Here is a 20,342-nt window from a genome sequence, read left to right as displayed (position 1 = left end):
GAATGTTACAAGAATTATTAATGGAGGTAAATTTACTTTGAAATCTTCCTTCATTTTTTTATCACTTTGTAAGAACCAGAATGAACTAACTGGTTTTAAAATATTTTATACATATTTTCTTTCACACACAGGGATTCCTCCAAATGCACAATGTAGTGAAAGTTTGGGTTTGTCATTGCATATTATTGTCACTGTGATCATATTAGAAAGATTTAAATATTTGCCCTGAAGCACACAACCAACAGTGACATGGCTGTGATATGTCCTAAACATTGGGACTATAGAGCTCAAATCCTTAGCTAACCTCCTATTTCTAGGAGCTTACCATTGTTGCCTAAACAGTAATAATCTTAACACAAAGAGCATCAAACCCTCATTTTTGTTAAAAGGAAAAAAAAAATTTCCCCATTAGCAATAAACTCTATAGTGGCGATCCACTACCATACCTCAAAAGTTATCAGTTTTACTTGAGAGGAAATAATACAAGTCTTCTTTGCTTTGTTTTGTTTCTTTTTCTTAGATTGATCAGAAAGCTAGCAAAGACTACTACAGTATCTATGTGCCAGCTATGGCTGTCACTAATTGAAGGCAAGGTGAAGTTGGTCACATGCATGGGGATGAGGTTGGCCTTGTACCTTTGCATTACATTTTTAATTCCTGCTTCATTCATCCAACCCAAATGTACTGGTCTAGTACTCAGAGTCAAGTACTGCATGAGGATCAGTTGTATTTTGAGAGTATATGTTTAATTCCTGTATCCACGAACAAATATTTATTGAGCATGTAATCACTGGTTACTTAGCAAGCAACACAAAAGTTCCTGTCTTCACACTCACAGCGCCTATATGTAAGGAGAGCTTTTTATAGAAATATTGTCACTTTACTTTCAGAAACAAAGTACATTCCAGCCTGCAGACATACATTTTGAGGATAATTTAGTTACCATATTTAAAATCCTTTGGACAATCTTACTCTTTCCTATTACTGCAGTGATTAGTATTATAAAATGGTTGTTTTTTTAAAAATTAATGATGGCTTGCAATGTATCCAGAAAGTACAGAAACTTTCTTTTTAAGGCATTTGGTTACCACAGGTAACACTGGAAAGGAATGAAAACTAGTGAATCATTAACGTTTAAGAAATCAGTTGTGCTTTGCTGATATTGTGCTTGGAACTCTTTAAGCAAATATATTTATAGAGCATGAATACACAAAGTATGCTGAACTTTTCCCTTTTAAACACACATAATTTAGTCATGAGCACACATCTCAAAATGCTAATATTCTAGAAACATGTTTCTTTTTCTTTTCTTCCTTCTTTTTTTTTGCCAAGAACTGTTACCCAAACACACTGCACTGCAACCTCTTTTCACTTCTAGAACAAAACTTATTTTTAAAAGAGCAACATGCTTCTTTCCCCTTGAAGTACTTAGAGCAAGCATTCAATTGACATAAATTTAATGAAATAACTTCAAAACTTTCCAAGTTATACAATCCACCTAATCAAGACATTCTCTACATTAAATTGTTAACTAACTTTGAAGCTTTTGAAACATCTTTCCAATACATCCATTTACTACCTATGCACACTGACAAGCATTATGAATTCACTGATGTGTGCAAATCATCTTCTACAGAAGATGTTAAGTTGGCTCAGGTGGTTTTGAGTAGCAATTCAAGTTTCAACTTGGAGCTTAATTTCACCCCTGCCAGTACTGTTGAGATCTTTTTGCCAGGGCTAAGGCATTCCAATCATTGTTCCTAATGGGCTGTCAGTTGTCTACTTAAGTTTCCTGGTATCATCCAGGAAAATCTCATTGCATGACTTATTTTTGGTGGTAATATACTGTACTTCTGTTTTTATAAGTGCATACGTATTCTCTATTTGATCAAAAGCAAATTTGAGTGCAAGTGGTGGGAACAATTATAAAATAACAGCATTATACTAAAATGTATTCCATTATAAGTACATTGTAGGGGAAAATTTAATTTAAGATGGATATTTTGTGGATGACTGCTACAGATTGTTCTCATCTTCATATGAGCTATATATGTCTATTTATATAGACAGACAGACATATTTCCATATATTTAGGAGAAGAGGGAAAGAGTAGACATAATGTGTACAAAAGCTATGAGAAGTTAAAATAGTGCTTAAAATAGTTATAAAAGGATTTTTTTCTGGATTTGATATTTTTATAATCAGGTTTCTAGTTTACAAATTATTTCAAAGGACATATTCTAATTCATTTTCTGACAAATCCAAGGAATATGGCTTAATTATGGTATAGTTTGCTTTCTGGGAAAGTTTGGCAAAAGTTCCAACAATTTTCTGCCTTCCAAATCCATTAATCAAAATCATTAAATGTTTTATCAGAACCAAATAGCACTCATCTATATTCTGACCACTCAACAGGCTGAGGAAGGAGGATATTGAAATCATGGTTGGCTTGACCTACATAAAGACAGTTTGAAGGAAGGAAGGAAGGAAGGAAGGAAGGAAGGAAGGAAGGAAGGAAGGAAGGAAGGAAGGAAGGAAGGAAGGAAGGAAGGAAGGAAGGAAGGAAGGAAGGAAGGAAGGAAAGAAGAAAGATAAGAAAAAAATAAAAACATAAAAGTGTATATTACTCATGTCTGAAAACCAGGAGTTCCAAAACACTGCATAGGAATATTCTGTATCCATGCTTTGAGACATGTTTCTAATTATTATTTAGAAACACTGAACTGTAGTCTGATTATTAGCAATAAATAAAATCTTATAATAACACTCAAAAATGGAACCTGTATGAATAGCTAAGTAAGTTAATAATGTCAATTCCATTGTTGAATATTCACAAGACTATCAAACCCAGCTGGGTACTGGTGGCTGACATCCATGTTCCTAGCTACTCAGGAGGCTGAGATCTGGCGACGTTATTCAAAGGCAGAGCAGGCAAGGAAACTTGTGAGACATTTATCTCCAATTAACCATCAGAAAACTGGAAGTGATTCAGTGGCTCAAAGTGATAGAGCACTAGCCTTGAACAAAAAAGCTCAGGGACAATGCCCAGGTTCTGAGTTCAAGCCCACCCACCCCCCCAAAAAAAGAATATAAAACATATCAGAGTTTTGTTACTATTCACTTGAGTTTTATATAAGAAGCAATAGCTGCTTAGTGACTAATGGAGCATATGCTTGGAAATTTGAATAATTTCTTGAACAAACCAGCTGTTCCATCCACTGTTTTTATTCTTCATGTTGACTAAAACTCTTATTAACACAATATGCATCAATCTTCAGGTTTCAATCAGAACATTCCATTGTTTTGGAACTAAAATAAACAATATATTACCTAAGACCAAAAGTCTTTGAAAACTGTATACTTCTAGTTAAACATTACTATAGTCAGAACCTTTAAAAGGATTTAGCCTTAGTATAAACATTAAAATCTTTGAACTGCTTCTATATATTTTTATTTAAAAGAAAGTGTGAGATAAATGCCTACAAGTTGGTATGCTGAAATTTAATTATTTTGTGACACACAAGGTATTTATTACTTGGGAATTACTGAAGAATATTCTCTAAACTCTTATTTCAGATGTTTCATAGATTATCTGGTAGAAAAGAATTAGCTTTATGGCAAAATTCATACAATCATGTGACTATCTCCTTATGTTTTGGATGATATCATCATTCAATCCCTTAAAAGATACTGAGTTTTATAACAAACCAGCTGACGTCACATAATGAATAAGGAATAAAATAATTACTGTGTTTCTCATTTAGATGGAAATTATAATTTAGTTTACAAAATGTAATGAACTGCTGAATTACAGGCCCACAACATGCCAGGCAGGCCCTGTCTAAGGCATGAAAACATGATGTTGTCTAGACAGATGTTACCCCACCCTTTTCAAGCTTTACAGCAATGTTTTCTGAAAGCTCTTCTGTTTCACCCTTTGAAGTTTTGTTTGCATCCTGTTTACCTCTAGAACTCTTCACAGTCCATTACTATAAGGACAATTTCACAGCGCCCTAATCAGGTTTACTCCAGGGAGAACAAAGGTGAATGCATGCAGAAAACTTCTCAAATCCTCACATTCCTTTTTGTGCTGATGAAGATGTAATTATGTTCAAATAGTTCTTTTCATTAAGTTACTTGTCATAAGACACAGAAAGTCCTTACTCAAGTTCTTATTTTTGTGGTCTATAATAAATAATATTCAAAATGTACATATGTTCATATATATTATATATAGTGTATGCATATGTTCCATGGCGCATGGTCATATACATTTAACTTATATAATGTATATGAATATATTCATATAACCCCCTACTCCTTATCTAATGTTTTATCCATCACATCTTTGTAAATTGAAGTAGAAGTATTCAAACTACTATGGGACCTAAAAAGCTAAATGGACAAATTTAATCGTATGATTACTTTTCACTTTTTTCCTTTATAAGATGAAAAACAACAAAAAATATAAAAGCCTCACATAAAGAAGAATAAATGCCACCCCCAAAAGTCCTTTTCAATACATCATGATTCATTCACTAATTATTTTGGAATAGTGATATTTCAATGTTTTTCATCACTGCTGTGATTTAGCTTTTTTTCTTTTGGATTAATAAAATAAAAATCTGCAGGGGGAAGCAATCAGTTATTAGAGAGCGGCCTACACATTTCCTTATTTTTTTTCCACTGTGGCCAAGAATCTTATTTTCATAATAAAGCATAATCTTCAGAAACACATTCCATTTTCCCAAAGAAACTTGAAACATTACCAAATTCTCTGTACTTCCATTTCCTCCATTTCTTCAAATCTTGCACTGAGAATGTCCTATTAAAATGTATATCTTCTTACTTTGAATGATGGCTAGTTTTAATGGATAGAAAAGATGAGGGTGTTGGCAAAACTGATGTCATGAAAGTGAATTTGTACTTTTCCTGGGAAAACTCCCAGGGGTGCAAGGAAAGTTTTATGGGGCTTCTGTTTGGCTTGCTAATGATGGAACTTTGCTTATAACACTCATACAAGAAACAAAGCGATAATCCTTTAAATCTACATTGTGTTAGCAAAAACACAAGTTGTTTAGTTTAACAACACAATAAACTTTTCCAGGGTAAAATTTTAGATATTTTCATGGCTTTTAACAATTGCCAATGTTATAATAATGGTACTATAAAAGTACTCTTAAAAAAAGAGGTTAGGAAGAGGTGGAGGTGCTTTTCTGGATTTTATTATACAGAGCCACTTTTAAAACACAAACCAACTTTTGACAACCATCAACCATCTTTGAAAAATATCCAAACCATTGAAATATACATAGAAAAACATACTTCTTTCATAAATATCATTTTTCATTTTCAAGTGACTATCATACTTTTATTAGTATGACTTCTTTCGTTTCTTAAAGAAACAGTCACAACATCATTACTATGTTTAGAATGGACTAAAAGTAGAAAATTTCAAGTAGATATTTGTGCATAAAATAAAGTATGGAGATTTACTTAAGTTATTTCACTATATTGTCATGCAGAAACCTGGAAATAATTATATCATTTCCTACTATGTAATTGTATCTGTTTAAATTTATGCTAAGCAAATTATGACAAGCACAAACAGGCATAATTGAGAGACATAAGTTGAAAAGCCCCTGTGCCAAAACAAATACATTAAAAATATAAAGTCCATCTCTAAAATTATCCTCATTTTTGGCATGAAAATATAACACTCGAGCTGTAAATAAGATATTTAATGAAAGTGAAACACATGTATGGGCCTAAGAAAATCTGTGTGTGTGTGTGTGTGTGTGGTGTGCAATTTTAAGTACATGTATTTAAACATTGCAGGCTTGGCACATCAAATCAAAGTAGACAAGTAAATAATATATAAAGAGAGCAGCTACTTGAATCCATTTTTAAGTACCTAAGCCACCTAAAATTCTCTAAGATGTTCCAACCATTTCATAAAAAGTTTCTTTGCAAAGTGCCCCCCCACCTTAGAATCTCTCCAGTTGCCAATGGCTACTTCCCCAATGTTCCAGTTTACAGTAATGGTTACACTTTCAGGAGAACCTTGTTTCCTTGATTCTTTCAGTAGCTGTGTATTTTTCATTCCAATAGGTGGCTCTGAATTCTAGCCATACATAGTTCATCAAACTGTAAATATGTTAGCGTTCTGTCGTTTCTGTTGGTACTAAATGAAGCTTGACATGCCACCACGTTTTTTAAACGCTCAGGGCAACAGAGAGGGAGATGTTGATACTAGTTGTGGAATCAGACTAACCGAAAGGGAAAATGAGAATCAAAGTTAATCATTCATTATTTTCTGCCATCCTTGTGTTGGCTCCTGTCAGCTTCAGTACTGGAACTGGTCCTTTTCAGGTGGGTGTTCAGACTAGACCAAACGCTGAACACCCCAAGACTTTATGCCCCCTAAGCTAAGCAGCTTTTCATCAGACGCTTCGTGAAACAAACCACAAATGTCCACATTTAGCACACACACACACACACACACACACACACACACACACACACACACACATTCGCGCTTTACCTGTTTTTATGCCGAGTCTTTAGAAGGTTTCTTCCAAAAGGAGCCATTTGGTGTTTATCCTGTGAGAGAACAAGGACTGGATCCCGAAGGGATCTGGGGCAAGGGGTATGTGGGTTTCTAGGGTGAAGGGAGGAGGTCTGGAAGCTTCCTCTTCACCTCCTCCAATGTTCCTGGCCTTCAGCTCATTAGTAGCCGGCTGAGAGAGTTGCTGCAAGTTGTGTAACTGCGGGATTGTTGTGGCTGCTGCACCTTTGGAGATCTGCCCAGCTTCAGCCTCTAAGAAGGCGCTTGGAAGCAGGAAAAGAAAAACGAGAGAGGAGAGGAAGGGGTGGGGGGGGACTCTATTGTGTTCTGTAGTTATTTGCAGACTAGCTAAACTTTTAAAGCTGCCAGCCCTACAGGCATAGTAATACCCATGGAATGAGAATTTCACTCCATTGGGAACCCCCTCCTCCCCCGTCTTTTTTTTTTTTTTTCCTGGCTTTCCACACCCAACTATGGGAGGTGAACACATATAAAAAGTTTAAAAGTAAATCACAACACCCCCTCTGCTCCCCCCCGCCCCTGCCCTCCCGTCTTCTACCTCCCAGCCAGCTCTAGTCTGTGAAAAGTAATCTGATCATGGCAGGCAGGAATGAGGGCCAGAAAATAAATAAACCTATTTGACTATCTACAGAATTCCCCTCTCCCAAGTGCCAGTGCTTTAAACTAATTTAATGGGGAGAGAAACTGGAGACTAGCTCAAGCCAGGTTGCACAATCTCCTGGGGATATAAAGGCCCTGAGTTCATGATCACAGGATTCCCTCAACTGCACTCCTCCACACTCAAGTGCGTCTTCCAGAAGTTGATTATCAGGTACCCCAGGGCTCTAGATTGCAGCCTCTGGTGGGACTCAGCTGGAAGATTCATTCTTACCACGTCAGTGTTTACACCCACCCCTGAATCCTGCCTGGCATTTGCTGAGTATCTGGAAGCCTTAAGCATTTCAGAGGAAAATTCAAGTATTGCCTCCCACTCCTAAAAGTTAATGCTGTATGGAGCTTTGTAGGTGCAGTGGAGGCCAAGGGTTGGACTGGCTTCTCCTAGATATAGATGAGTTCTAACCCATGACCTCTAAGATCGATCTGACTACTGGTGTACACAACTGAGAGAGGCCCAACATGGAAGACCTACAGCACAGACCACCATTCCATGGGAAATGCAGTCTCAAGAACACTCAGACAATTTCCCAGGACTTGACTTCCAATATTTTGCCCAGAATCTAACAGCATAGCCATTGGCCCCACCTTCGTCATGCCATGCCCCAACATATTATGCCCTTCTACCAGTCATAACTCTTTCATATGACTCCTCCTCTACCTCTATCCCCAATCCCGGGCTTCCCAGGGGAAGGCTGGGAGGGAAGGAAAGGAGGTCAGTAGGCTGTAGCTCCAAATCTCACTGCAGGCTGGGGCAGTCTGGGACCTGCTGAAAACAGCAATTCCTCATGGGAATGCATTTCTATACCATCACTGAACTCCACCCATTCTGTTTCTTGAAATATAGTCTACTAAAACTCTACTTACTTATTAATGTAGCATTTTCAGTCAAGTTCAACTAAATTTAGCCTCACAAGTATCGCTGTGAATCCTGTTGTTTCTTCCACCCTTTTTAACAAACGCAGTACATGTACTACAGTTTTAAGTATAAGACTTTTAATACAGAAGAGGAAACATTACAAATTTACTAGCATAATCATATGCCGACTTTCAAGTTATCACAAATGAGTTTCGTTTAGGATGTTGTTATTCCTCACATAAAATACCCTATGAATACTTTTCATCACAGGTTCTTTGATGTACACGAATTAAGTACAGAGAGGTTTGTATATATTAAGCATACACGTTTTTATTTGTCAATTACACATCAATAAATCTTGGGGAAGCACAAAGTCTTATAGTTAAAAGCTGAAAGAAGTATAAAACATGAGCACAAACAATACCTAAATAGAAAAAAAGGAAGTGATACCTGCAAAATGAAATTTAAAATAACACTATGTTTTAAAAAGTCAGTTTTTGGGCCTAGCTCCAGTGGTTCATACTTGTAATCCTAGGTACGCAGATAGCTGAAATCTGAGGGTCACAGTTAGAAGCTAGGCAGGCCAGGTGAGTCTTAGAGTTCCTTATCTCCAATTAACCATCAAAAAGCCAGAAATCAAGCTGTGGCTTAAGTGGTAGAGCACCAGCTTTGAGCAAAAAAAGCTCAGGAACAGAGTCCAAGCCTGAATTCAAGCCCCAAGACTGACACATGCACACATAAAAAGTTATATTTTCTCTTAACCAGATTCTAAATAGTTAATTTAAAAGAAATTATGTTTTGAACCAACAAAATTATCTGAATTTAAAAAGAATACTTCCTTCCATGTAATGTATCTTGTAGACTGCATATAATATTCATGTGGATTTTATATTATAATATTTATAATATTTCACATGAGTATTATATGTGGCATGTTATTATTTAGCAATGAATTTGACTATCTACAGCAGTTATGTTCAAATTATTTGAACTTTATTTTAAGATTTTTCTTAGAAAAAAGATTTCCCAAAGATCAGCTTTATAAAACAATGTATTTTCAGTAGTATAAGCATAAACGAAATAATATATACAAAGTCTTGAGATTTTGTAGTAAGTGCTAGATTTTTTTTACAAGGCACACAAAATCAGAAAGTGGTTTCAAATTTGAAACAAAAGACAAATGAATGCTTGTGGTCTTATAGTCTTCCACAATTCAACAGAAGAATATATATCTATACTCCTTATTGATTAGGCTGAAGCTGTGAAGAGTAGTGTTAATTTCTTTTTAAAAGAAGCAATGTATAAATGTGTCCATGATTTTTGCTAAGGAGTAATACAAATTCTATTTTCCAGTAAAAAAAAAAGATAATTCAAAAAGTTTTAGTTTCATTGCCATGAAGAACATCAACTGATCTATATAAAATTATTACTGTTATTATTATTTACCAGTCTTGGGCTGGAACTCAAAGCCTAGTCATTGTTGTGGAGTTTTGTTTTATTTTGCTCAAGGTTAGCATTCTACCACTTGAACCACAGCACTACTTGCAGATTTTCAGTGGGTAATTGGAGATCTCACAGACTTTCCCACCCAGGTTGTCTTTGAATAGCAGTCCTCGGATCTCAGTTTTCAAAGTAGCTTGAATGACAGGCATGAGCCACTAGCTCACATCTTGGAACTTATTTTTCTCTCAATATTCTGTCTTCAACTCATTATCTCTCCACAATAGCATTTGACTCAGAATAACAGTTGTCTTGGACTACTCATTAATGAATTTAGCCTTAGACATTTTCTACTACACAATTTGTATTACATCTGTGCATTTTCTTTTTAAGTGATACGAAGCAACAATGTAAAACCTAGAAAGAGCTACAGTTAGTAATAGTGCACTCCATGCATTCAGGACTTTTGCTAAATGAGGAGATTCCAGATGCTTTTGATACAGAAGATATTAGTGTTTTCAAGAATTCACTTGTGTTTTAATGTTTTCATGATTATTATTATTATTTAGAGAGTCACATTTGAATCTATGGCAGATTTATAGATTGCTAATTTCCACTGGCATATTTATTTTATAATATATGAATATCATATTGTGCACCTTAAATATGAGATTTATTTAAAATACAAAACAAATACATTCTCAGGTGGAGTTATATTTTATACTTTAAGTCAGACCTGACGAATTAACTCTGTAACTTACTATTCTGGGCTCCTCCTTGGCTCCTACTTATAGAAGTTCTTGTGGTTTTATTTTTATTTTTTATTGCAACATGGAGAATATCACCAAAGAGTAAATGCAGATATGACATAGAGTTATGAGTTAGAAATCATGTCCCAGCCCCACCAAGGTCCTATAAGAGACCTTGGGCTGGGTAACAGGTTTGAACCTGTTTTCTAATTTAAAAACAAAATGCAATAAGGATTTGTCATTAAATACAAGTTCAGAGAGAGTCGGGTTTTTTTTTTAATAAACATCTTTATATGTGAATATTGCAGTTTGGGATCTAGTAATATCTTCTTCAAACTTTAAAGATTGAATTAGCTTAGTGATGGAATTGGAAATTTTATCTTTGGTATCTGTGTTAATAGGCCCAAAATTTTCTTCTGAGATTTTGAGAAAAGAATAACAGAGCTAAGGGGCTGGGGACATGTCCTAGTGGCAAGAGTGCTTGCCTCATATAAATGAGGCCCTGGGTTCAATTCCCCAGCACCACATATACAGAAAATGGCCAGAAGTGGTGCTGTGGCTCAAGTGGCAGAGTGCTAGCTTTGAGCAAAAAGAAGCCAGGAACAGTGCTCAGGCCCTGAGTCCAAGCCCCAGGACTGGCCAAAAAGAAAAAAAAAAAAAAAAAAAAAAAGAACAGAGCTAAAAATGAGAATCTTAGATTATACACAGGCTATTATATGGTGATCTGTGAAAAAACAACACACCAGGCAATTTGATAAGATCAATCAGTTTATCAGATTAATTGAACATCCCAATTCCAACTAAGGTAAAAACAATTAAGATTTGTCTTTGAACAAAAGAGAAAAAAATCTAAAATAAATATGGCTGGACAAAAGAATAAAGCCAAAACTTGGATGACAGTCAGGATGCAATTTAGAAAAAAAAAAGGCACTGTGCAAAACAGAATTGTTTATGGCAGAAGGTACAAGCACCATCTCAATTGGGCTATTATTAGTACTTGCAATGCATGTTTTATCTTCCACAGCTCTTTTCCTTCTTAAATGCAAATCATTTCTGAAAACTCAGATGGATGTGGCTTTTGTTTGGTAAATACCTTTTAAATACTAGATGTAAGTAAGTGCCATGAGTTGGGACATAATCTAAAAGGCTTTAGGCATGGAAGACATATGAAATACCAATCCAGAATAGTTTGTGTAAAGCCTCGACACAGAACATTATTTGAGAGATTCTATGGTAGCAAAGTTCTTTTGATTTTCTACAGAAGTAGAGAATGACACTCCTAAGCTTTGTAGGACTTATATAGTCTGTGTGTCTAATTAGTCATCTAGCTTCAATGGGTGGCTCCATTAAAAATAGCTTTTAATTAATTAAACTTACTATTTGAATAGCTGACTGATTGGGTGTTGTCCAGGTTCCTGTGACCTAAATAAGAGGCCAAATTTCATCATTTAGAAGTTATGGATGGTATTAGCACTAATGAGATAAAGTACCAAATCTATTTAATGCTGGTTACTAAGAGAAGTTACTTAACTTCAAAGAAAGTATAGAAGCTATGAAATACAGACACTTTAATAAAATTAAACATGAGTATGTGAACATATAAACACCTCAAAATATACATTAATCTACCTTCATTAATGATAGCATACCATGTTCTATTTCTTCTATATATTTCCTGTTTCACTCAGTCATAGTTTGCATATGGGAGAAGAAATGTTATTATAATTTTATAGTTAAGAAAAGTAAGATTGGGAAGCATCAGATAATTGAATAATTACTCAAAATAGAATTAGGGCCAATCTAGAATCAGATTTGACTTTCCTATTTGTAACAAACATGTCAACTCTCTTAATAAGAAAGAGGTCATTGCAAGAGACAAATGTACTCACTCAAGAATATGTGTTTGAATGGGGAAGAATTAAGAGTAGTTCATATAGTCTGTAAAGAAATCCTTATGTTCAACTGATAAACTGAATGAAATTAAAATCTCAATACTAAAACAGACTTAAGAATTTATGCATGTAAGGCCTTGTGTTTTTTCTAAGGATTCTCATTCCAGAAGAGGATAAATAAATTTCTAAACTTCATGTAATAGTAGAATTGGATCCACAACTCTACTATTGCATGAACAACACAACTGAAGCATTCTTTTTAAATTGTATAATATTGAATACTTGATCTACTTGAGAGTATTTAAATGCCTATGACAAAAATCTCACTATATTTCATGGTTAATAAATTAATGGCACAGAATTCACTTTTGTTTTAATGCAGTGTCAGGAAACTTCCTTATAGGATACAATGTTATATGTGTACATATACATATATATACACATACATATGTGTGTGTACATATATATATGCACTATGGAATTTTAAAATTAAGTTAGTTAATATAGCTATCATTTCATTTACCTGTTTTCAGGGTCAGACATGCTAAATTAACTCTCAATCACTTTGAAATTATGATCTGTATTAATTTTCATTATAAATGAAAAAAGTTATGAAATCATTAAGTACTAGTGACATTCTTTCAAAAAGCAACAAATGTTTTATAGAGATTTGTGGTATTTTTAATAAAATACACTCCTATTTTAAAACATCAAAATAGCTTTAAATTTTAGAACTCTTAAAAAAATAAGGGATAAATATGAAAAGGGAGAGATCAAATGCTTCCAACCAAGACATGATTTGTTTTTCTTTGTCTTTTGAGGCAAGGTCTCAGTATGCAGACCTGGTTAACCATCAATTTAATGCAGAGAATCTCGGTTCCCAAGCTCTTGAAAGCAGACATTAAATGCACGTGTTACCACACTTGACTTCTAGTAAAGGATTTACATGCTACTTTAGGTGGCTTACACTGAGAGAAACCACACAGGGAATCCAATGAGAGGGAGGAAATGACAGGTGCTAAACGCTAGTACCTGTGGCGTGGGCAATAACTCCAATATTCTTCAATTCAGAGAATTCAAAAATATTACAAAGGATAATCATTTATTGGCTTAAAGCTCTATGGTATGCTCCAAATAGTCACACAAAAATAAATCCCTTACATTTGATCTGTTTCTTTGAAAAGCTTTATACCAGTTGAAATTTGAAGTATAGTGTGAAGGAAGTTGAAGAAAATATTATACGAAGAAAAGTATTGTTGATTGTTAACAAGGGTTACTAATTAAGTTGTTTTTATAAAAAAGATACACACAGAATCTTAGTGAATTAATTTAATTGGTAATCATTATTCCTTACCATTTATATTTAATTCATGTTTAACAGACACATTGACTCAAAGCAAATTTATTCTTTGATACAATAAAGGCTTATTACACATCTAAAGTATTCAAGTCAAAATGAGTTAAAAGCCTACTATTTCAAAGATAAGAAAATACAGTTCTGGCTTTCCAAATTCTGAGTTGAATAGGGGAAAAGACAAATACTACCACAAAGATCATTTCTTGAGTTCAATTGTATATAAAATATTGTGTAAATCTAAATGTATGGTGGAGAAACAAATGAATCACAAAGGGTTGAGGAAAATCACTTAACTTCACTTAACTTGGAAATAAGTGCAATTATGGTCATTTTATAGATGTCAGAACAATACAACAAATAATATAGCATTTGAAAAGTGTCCTTAAATTGATACTTAGCACCTATGAACTAGGTGAGAATTTGCTTCCCTTTTAAAACTCATTAAAGATGTTGTGAATGGATATGAATTTACCACTATAATCTATTTTTTTAGTTATGGTACAGAAAATATAATAGCTTCTTTTGTATCAGAACACTAATAACCAAGTGTTATCTGCTTGGTTGTGTCTTGGTGCCAATTTCTATGCTGAAGTCCTAATGCCCATGTGACTATATTTGAAGATAATGCATTTAGTACAGTGATTAAGATTGAATATCATGTATAACTGGGCTCTAATAATACAGAGCTCCTGTCCATATCTCCAGAGGAGGAATGAATGACACCTAATTCCGCTCTTACCATTCAAGATAGAGACCAAAGATCAGAGGATTCAGCCACTTATTTCTAGGCTAAAAAGAGGGTCAAAATTAATTACTGAAGCTGGAATAATGGCACATGCCTATCCTCCTAACTACTTGGAAGGTTGAGATTGGGAAGACAGTACTTCAACTCTAACCCAAGCAGAAAAGTTTAAAATGTCAACAATTTTAAAATTTCCTACTCTTATAGTAGCTCTTGATTCTTACAAGAAATCTGGATAAAAGCAGCTACTAACCCCACACCCCAGCCTAAATGTCTTTGAATTTCCTCTACCCTGAATACTTTACTTTAAAACTCAGCTTCTCATAATTTCTCTGCACAGGCAAAATATAGATAAGTTCTGTGCCAAAATGTAGCATGAGTGGTCTCTATTGCAATTCTCAGGAGTCTTTATTTCCATTGGACACCATTACCATCAGGTTTTTAAGCTCCACATTGCAATTATTTTTCTAAATCTGAACTCTTACCCAAATTTCCTCTTAAACGCTGTGTACATTATTCTAGGATTTCTCCATCCTGCTTCTCCATTTCTTTTCCTTGATCAATAAATGGTGATTATTCAGGATAATTATTCAAAGCATTTCACTGCAACATAATTATCTACATTTATCATATCTAAAGGATAAATGTTACAGTCGTTTTTCAGCCACAGAAAAGAGCAGAGACAGAAATGACCTGCTGAAACAGTGTTAAGTATTGTCTACTCCAAGACCCCACATTTCAATTGTGATTATGCTTGATTATGCCCGGGCCTTTAGCAAAACTATTGACAAGGCAGACTTCTGAGTCAGATTCTGTGGTTTATTCTCAACTCTACTAGTAGAATCAAAAGTTACGCATTGTTTCCATGTCCCTGGTTCTCTCCTGGAGAAGTAGACAGATAATTGTATCTCATGGAGCTCTTGTGAGAAAGGAACGGCTCAATAAATATTAGCTCTTATTACTGTGAAGATGAAGCTGTAGATTACCAGCATCTGGTGCCAGAAGCCATTCTTATCACTTAACAGTCTTCATGCTGACTTCATTCTCACAAAAACAATTCCTGATAATAAAAGACTGGGTACAATGAGCAAATACCTTGGCCTGAAGGTGTGAGAACAGACATTGTTCATGATCTTAGCATAAATTAACGATTTCTTCATGCTCTGTTAAAAACCAAAGTGTAAAATTGAGTGTATTTGTAAAGCATGCCATTTGCTAATGTACTTACATTATGCAATGACTAAATCTAGTTAATGAGCATGCATATGATCTCACATAATTATTATGGATGATAAGGCCACATCACATCTACTATGCCAGTGATTTTCAGGAACACCATATATTGTTAACTATAGTTTTCATGCTATAAAATAGCTTTGAACATTCTATTCCTAACTGAAATTCTGTATCTGCTGACAAACATCTCTCAACATCTTTGTCTCCATAGCATAACTACCACTCTTCTCTGAAGTCCTATGCGTTAGCTGTTTCTGGTTCTACAGGTGAATGAGATCATGTGTCGCTTCCCTTTCCCTTTTTGGTTTAGTTCACATAGAGTAACCTCAGATTTCACAAATGTTGTCTAATTGAAAAGTTTATATATTATATGATAGAAACATAATTCATGTTGTATATGTATAACATTTTCCTTGTTCACTTTTTCAGTTGGTGAACACTTTGTTTCTATTTCTTAATTTTGATGCATAGTACTCTAATAAACATGCAATGCAGATTTATTCTTAATGTATTGCTAGAGCATAAATTCTCTTTGCTATTCTAACTTACATCACCACAAACAGTTTTCAAGGGGTCCCATTTCTTCACATCTGTGCTATCACTAGCCATTCTTACTAGAGTGGAGAATAACATCATTGTAATTTTGACTTATATTTCTCTGAATTCTCCAAAATATGTTTTATTCTATATTCCTAATTCCATATCATTGTGAGTGGAAAGATGCTTGATGTGGTTACAGTCTATGTTAATGATGATAGAAACAAATACAAGTTACTCAAAATAGTGGAAAATAGCTATAATTAGGATTTGGAAAATGTATAGATTAAAAGTTTTCACTAGGACCAAGAATCCCAACCTTATCCCAAGAAAGAAAGGATGGGTAATTTCAAACAAATTTGACTAAAGGAAATAAATGGTGATGTGGATATGAAAATAGAATGGAATAGAAAGCAAGTAACCAAAACCAGTGAAGGTCAAAAGATGAATAAAAATTTAAATTTCTAACAACAATTGATCAAGAAAAAGTACTATAGATCCTACAAAGAGCGTGGCTTAGTGATAGAGTGCTTGCCTAGCATGCATGAAGCCTTGGGTTCAATTTCTCATTACCACATACACAGAAACTGCCAGAAGTGGTGCTGTGGCTTAATTGGTAGAGTGTTGGTCTTGAGCAAAAGAAACTCAGGGACACTAGCCAGGCCCTGAGTTCAAGCCACAGGACTGGCAAAAAAAAAAAAAAAAAAAAAAAAAAAAAAAAAAAAAACAATTGTTGTGATTATCACTGTGAAAACATCCTAAACAGTTCACATTAGAAGGTAAACATTATAATGTTGGAGGCTGAATATCTATGTTCTTTTGAAGCACTGATTATATATAATGTAGGCAATTTTGTGGTGCACCTGGTCATTTTATGGACCTTTTAAACTAAAAGCTAATATCCTTCCTGCATTGCTCTGAAAACCCTGGGGATTTCTCATTCAGGTTTATATTTTTCCATGGGGAAAAAATTTGTCCAATTCTTAGTAGCAAGTAGATGTTTATCTTACTTAATCAGAGTTAACGGGTCATGTTACGTGCCTGGATCTTGTAGGCATTTAAGTATAATTCCAAATAATGACCGTGTTATTGTGATCATGATAGCATGAGGCAGAGAGGACAATGTTTTAAAAATGTGATTGTATTATAGAACTAAAACAAAACATGAACTGAGCAGAGAATCCCTGACCAAAAGCTAAAGGATTTATGATTCCTGGATTATAATGACAGATCTGAGTATATAAAATGCATTACATTTTTTTGTAATAAAGGTGAAGAGCCAGATCCAGCCAAAAAGTAGGACACCTTCTATAATGACTGAAACTTTTTGGATTAATTTCAACTATTTATGAGGATGCTGGAATAATAAAAGAGAGAAACTCATTGAGTATAAATTAACTTTTCAAAATAGCTTTATTGATGTTGGAGAATAGCCGTTCCTTGGGAAAAGGTATTCATTCAGACCTTTGGCATCAAGAGCAGTCTAAGACTGAGATAGCAAAGAAAATTCATCACCCATTAAGAGCATCTGAACTGGCATTTCTTTCACAGTGAAATTAAATATATGCCTAGCTCCATAAGACTCTTGAGTTTTTGCACTCTGTGGGTCAATGGATTATGATGACATTAAAATATGGTCTAGTAATGCCAGCATCCCAGTCTGGTATGCATACTAGTGCCTCCACCTAGAGGACAAAGTGGGAAATGTCCCCTTCCCAGCCTTCCATCTCCTACCCAACATGGAGAGTAATCTCATTCTGCTCCTGATTCTTCTTTTTAGACTTTTGAATATTCCACCACAATTGAAGCACCTCAAAACATATGGAGTCCCACTAGATTACCTACAGTCAGAATAATTGTCTGCATAGTAGTTAAAGATATACAAACGCATCTCAATCTGCAAAGGGAGAAACTATGGTTAAAGTGATGAGTTAAAATCAAAAGTATGTCTTGGGCTGGGAATGTGGCTTAGTGGTAGAGTGCTTGTCTCGCATGTATGATGCCCTGGGTTCGATTCCTCAGTAACACATAGACAGAAAAAGTCAGAAGTGGCGCTGTAGCTCAAGGGGAAGAGACTAGCCTTGAGCAAAAACAAGCTCACCAACAGCACCCAGGCCCTGAGTTGAAGCCCCAGGACTGACCAAAACAACAACTTAAAAAGTATATCTTGTTTGTTTACTAAACGTACTTGTAAATTAAAAGTACTAGGCAGTCTTTTATTCAGCATAAAATTTTCTGGTGTCTTAATTCGAACTTTTCCTTGTTTGGATGCCATATTTGTTTTTGAAGCTCTTGTTCTGGAAATGAAAGTACTTTCCATCCCATACACATCCTATGAAACAAGCGTACTGGTCCTTACTCGCGTGCTATACTTTCTCTTTATATTTCTATCTTATCTATTGGAAATAATACTGTCTTGTAAATCCTGCTTAACAGAATGCTATGTTCTGTGAAAGTGAAATCAAATTAAGATACATAGATTAACTTTAGTCTTCTACTGTTGGTTACAATGCGATTTCTAAGATCAGTTAGCTACGTTGTTTACTGGAGTTTTCTACAGAAAATTTGTTGTCTAACTTTTTTTTTTTTTTTTTTTTTGCCAGTCCTGGGCCTTGGACTCAGGGCCTGAGCACTGTCCCTGGCTTCTTTTTGCTCAAGGCTAGCACTCTGCCGCTTGAGCCACAGCACCGCTTCTGGCGGTTTTCTGTATATGTGGTGCTGGGGAATCGAACCCAGGGCTTCGTGTATCCGAGGCAGGCACTCTTGCCACTAGGCCATATCCCCAGCCCCTGTTGTCTAACTTTATGCACAAACTCACTCAAAAAATCAGAGGTGGTAACATGTGCTATTAGCATCACCATAAGTACTCTTTGTCTCAGTGGCAACATACAAAATATCAGTGGCTTTTTAAAACAATACTAAGGACTCATTGTAAGGAAACATTTGCTCATGCTCTTTCATTGGCTAGAAATTGTTGCAGAGAAGATTTACTTTCTAGTTTTCACTAATCTCAGGTTGAAGAATGAACATTTCTATATGAGGAGTAAAGAAGAAATCACTATCTTCAATCTATTAAAAAGGGGGGGGTTGTAATTTAGTTCATTCACTTAATTATCATTTATTGAGTGCTTAATGTTATTGAGGAAAAGAAAGGATCTGGGGCTAGCAGATATAACAGATTACTGGGATGCAACTATGATTTTACAAAAACGTGACAGGACTATGAAACAGAAATCATTATTCTCCAAATTCAATATCTAGTAGGTTATGAAAGAAATTGCTCATTTGTCTGAGAGCTGAGGGTGCAGTTGAGTGGTGAAGCATTTGTCTAGTGTGCAGAGCTCTGGGTTTGATTCTTCGTACTAGATAGCATTGGGGGTGGGGTGGAATTCAATAAAGCTGTTACTGGAAAATGATAGCTTATGTACATATGTTCAGTTTCTGATACGATAGATGTGATACAAGTATTTTAGATTTTATCACATATTTAAGAAAGGCAGGAAACTTTGTTTCAGGGCAAAGTCACCTCTTTTGCTAATTATATTAATTTGTAAAATTCAAAGAAAAACATAAAAGGTGATTGTCAGGAATTTTTTTTCCTGTAAGCTTTTGTTTTGGTCTTACTCAGAAATAGGTTTAAATGGACAATTATCTGAGTATTCCATGTAGTGGGTAGATTTTTGCCGGTGTCATTTTCTTAGAAACAAGATTATGTGATGTGCACAGTATAGAAATATGGAGGAATCTTGGTCAACTATGCCAACTTATTCACATGTGGGTCCCACACAAAGCTTGTGCTATGATTAGTGCAATTTGTAAAATATATTTTGACTATACAAATCCAATATCAATTTTTCCATATTAATTACCTATACGCATGCAGCAACAGAGACAGGAAGAACCAAAGGGAAATGAGAGGGGAATGTGTAGAGATTATAGGGACCAAGCATGGCTACACTTAGATTAGGAAATTGAATATTTGGGTTCCATTTACCTACATCTCCCAGCTCTGAGTTATATTCATTTAGTGTATGACATATTGCATGAGGGTGTGGGTGTGTTCATACATATATCAGGAGACCTAAAACAATGATCTTTAATTGAACAGAAAAATCGATTGAGCTTACAGAACTTGACATCATTGTTTGTTTAGATGAATCAGACTTTCAGCTTTAAACCAAAGGTTCATTTATAGAAATACAATAAGCCTACAATTTAACCTAAACAACCAATGAATGAAAATAGTTTAGGATGATTTTCTTCAATTTTTTTAAGTTGGCTTTTCTA

The 20,342-nt window shown here is 34.9% G+C and overlaps 1 protein-coding gene across 3 annotated transcripts in view; it reads right to left on the bottom strand.

The window, feature by feature from the left end:
- Rassf9 (Ras association domain family member 9) overlaps positions 1–6,992 on the bottom strand; it is a 32,238-nt gene extending 25,246 nt beyond the window's left edge. The window contains exons 1-2 of one of the 3 annotated variants that reach the window (XM_048358643.1): positions 6,701–6,991; positions 6,545–6,603 (exon numbers count right to left, since the gene is read on the bottom strand). In XM_048358643.1, the coding sequence (XP_048214600.1) occupies positions 6,545–6,591 (47 nt within the window). In that variant the 5' untranslated portion in view covers positions 6,592–6,603; positions 6,701–6,991. Of the gene's footprint in view, positions 1–6,544 lie in introns of all 3 variants that reach the window. The other 2 variants (XM_048358646.1, XM_048358640.1) reach the window with 2 other exon arrangements.
- Between the last annotated feature and the right edge of the window lie 13,350 nt (positions 6,993–20,342).

The sequence above is a fragment of the Perognathus longimembris genome, chromosome 1 (assembly GCF_023159225.1).
Source record: "Perognathus longimembris pacificus isolate PPM17 chromosome 1, ASM2315922v1, whole genome shotgun sequence".
Taxonomy (NCBI): Eukaryota; Metazoa; Chordata; class Mammalia; order Rodentia; family Heteromyidae; genus Perognathus; species Perognathus longimembris.
Note: the sequence above shows the minus strand (reverse complement) of the source record. Positions and strands in the feature narration are given on the sequence as shown.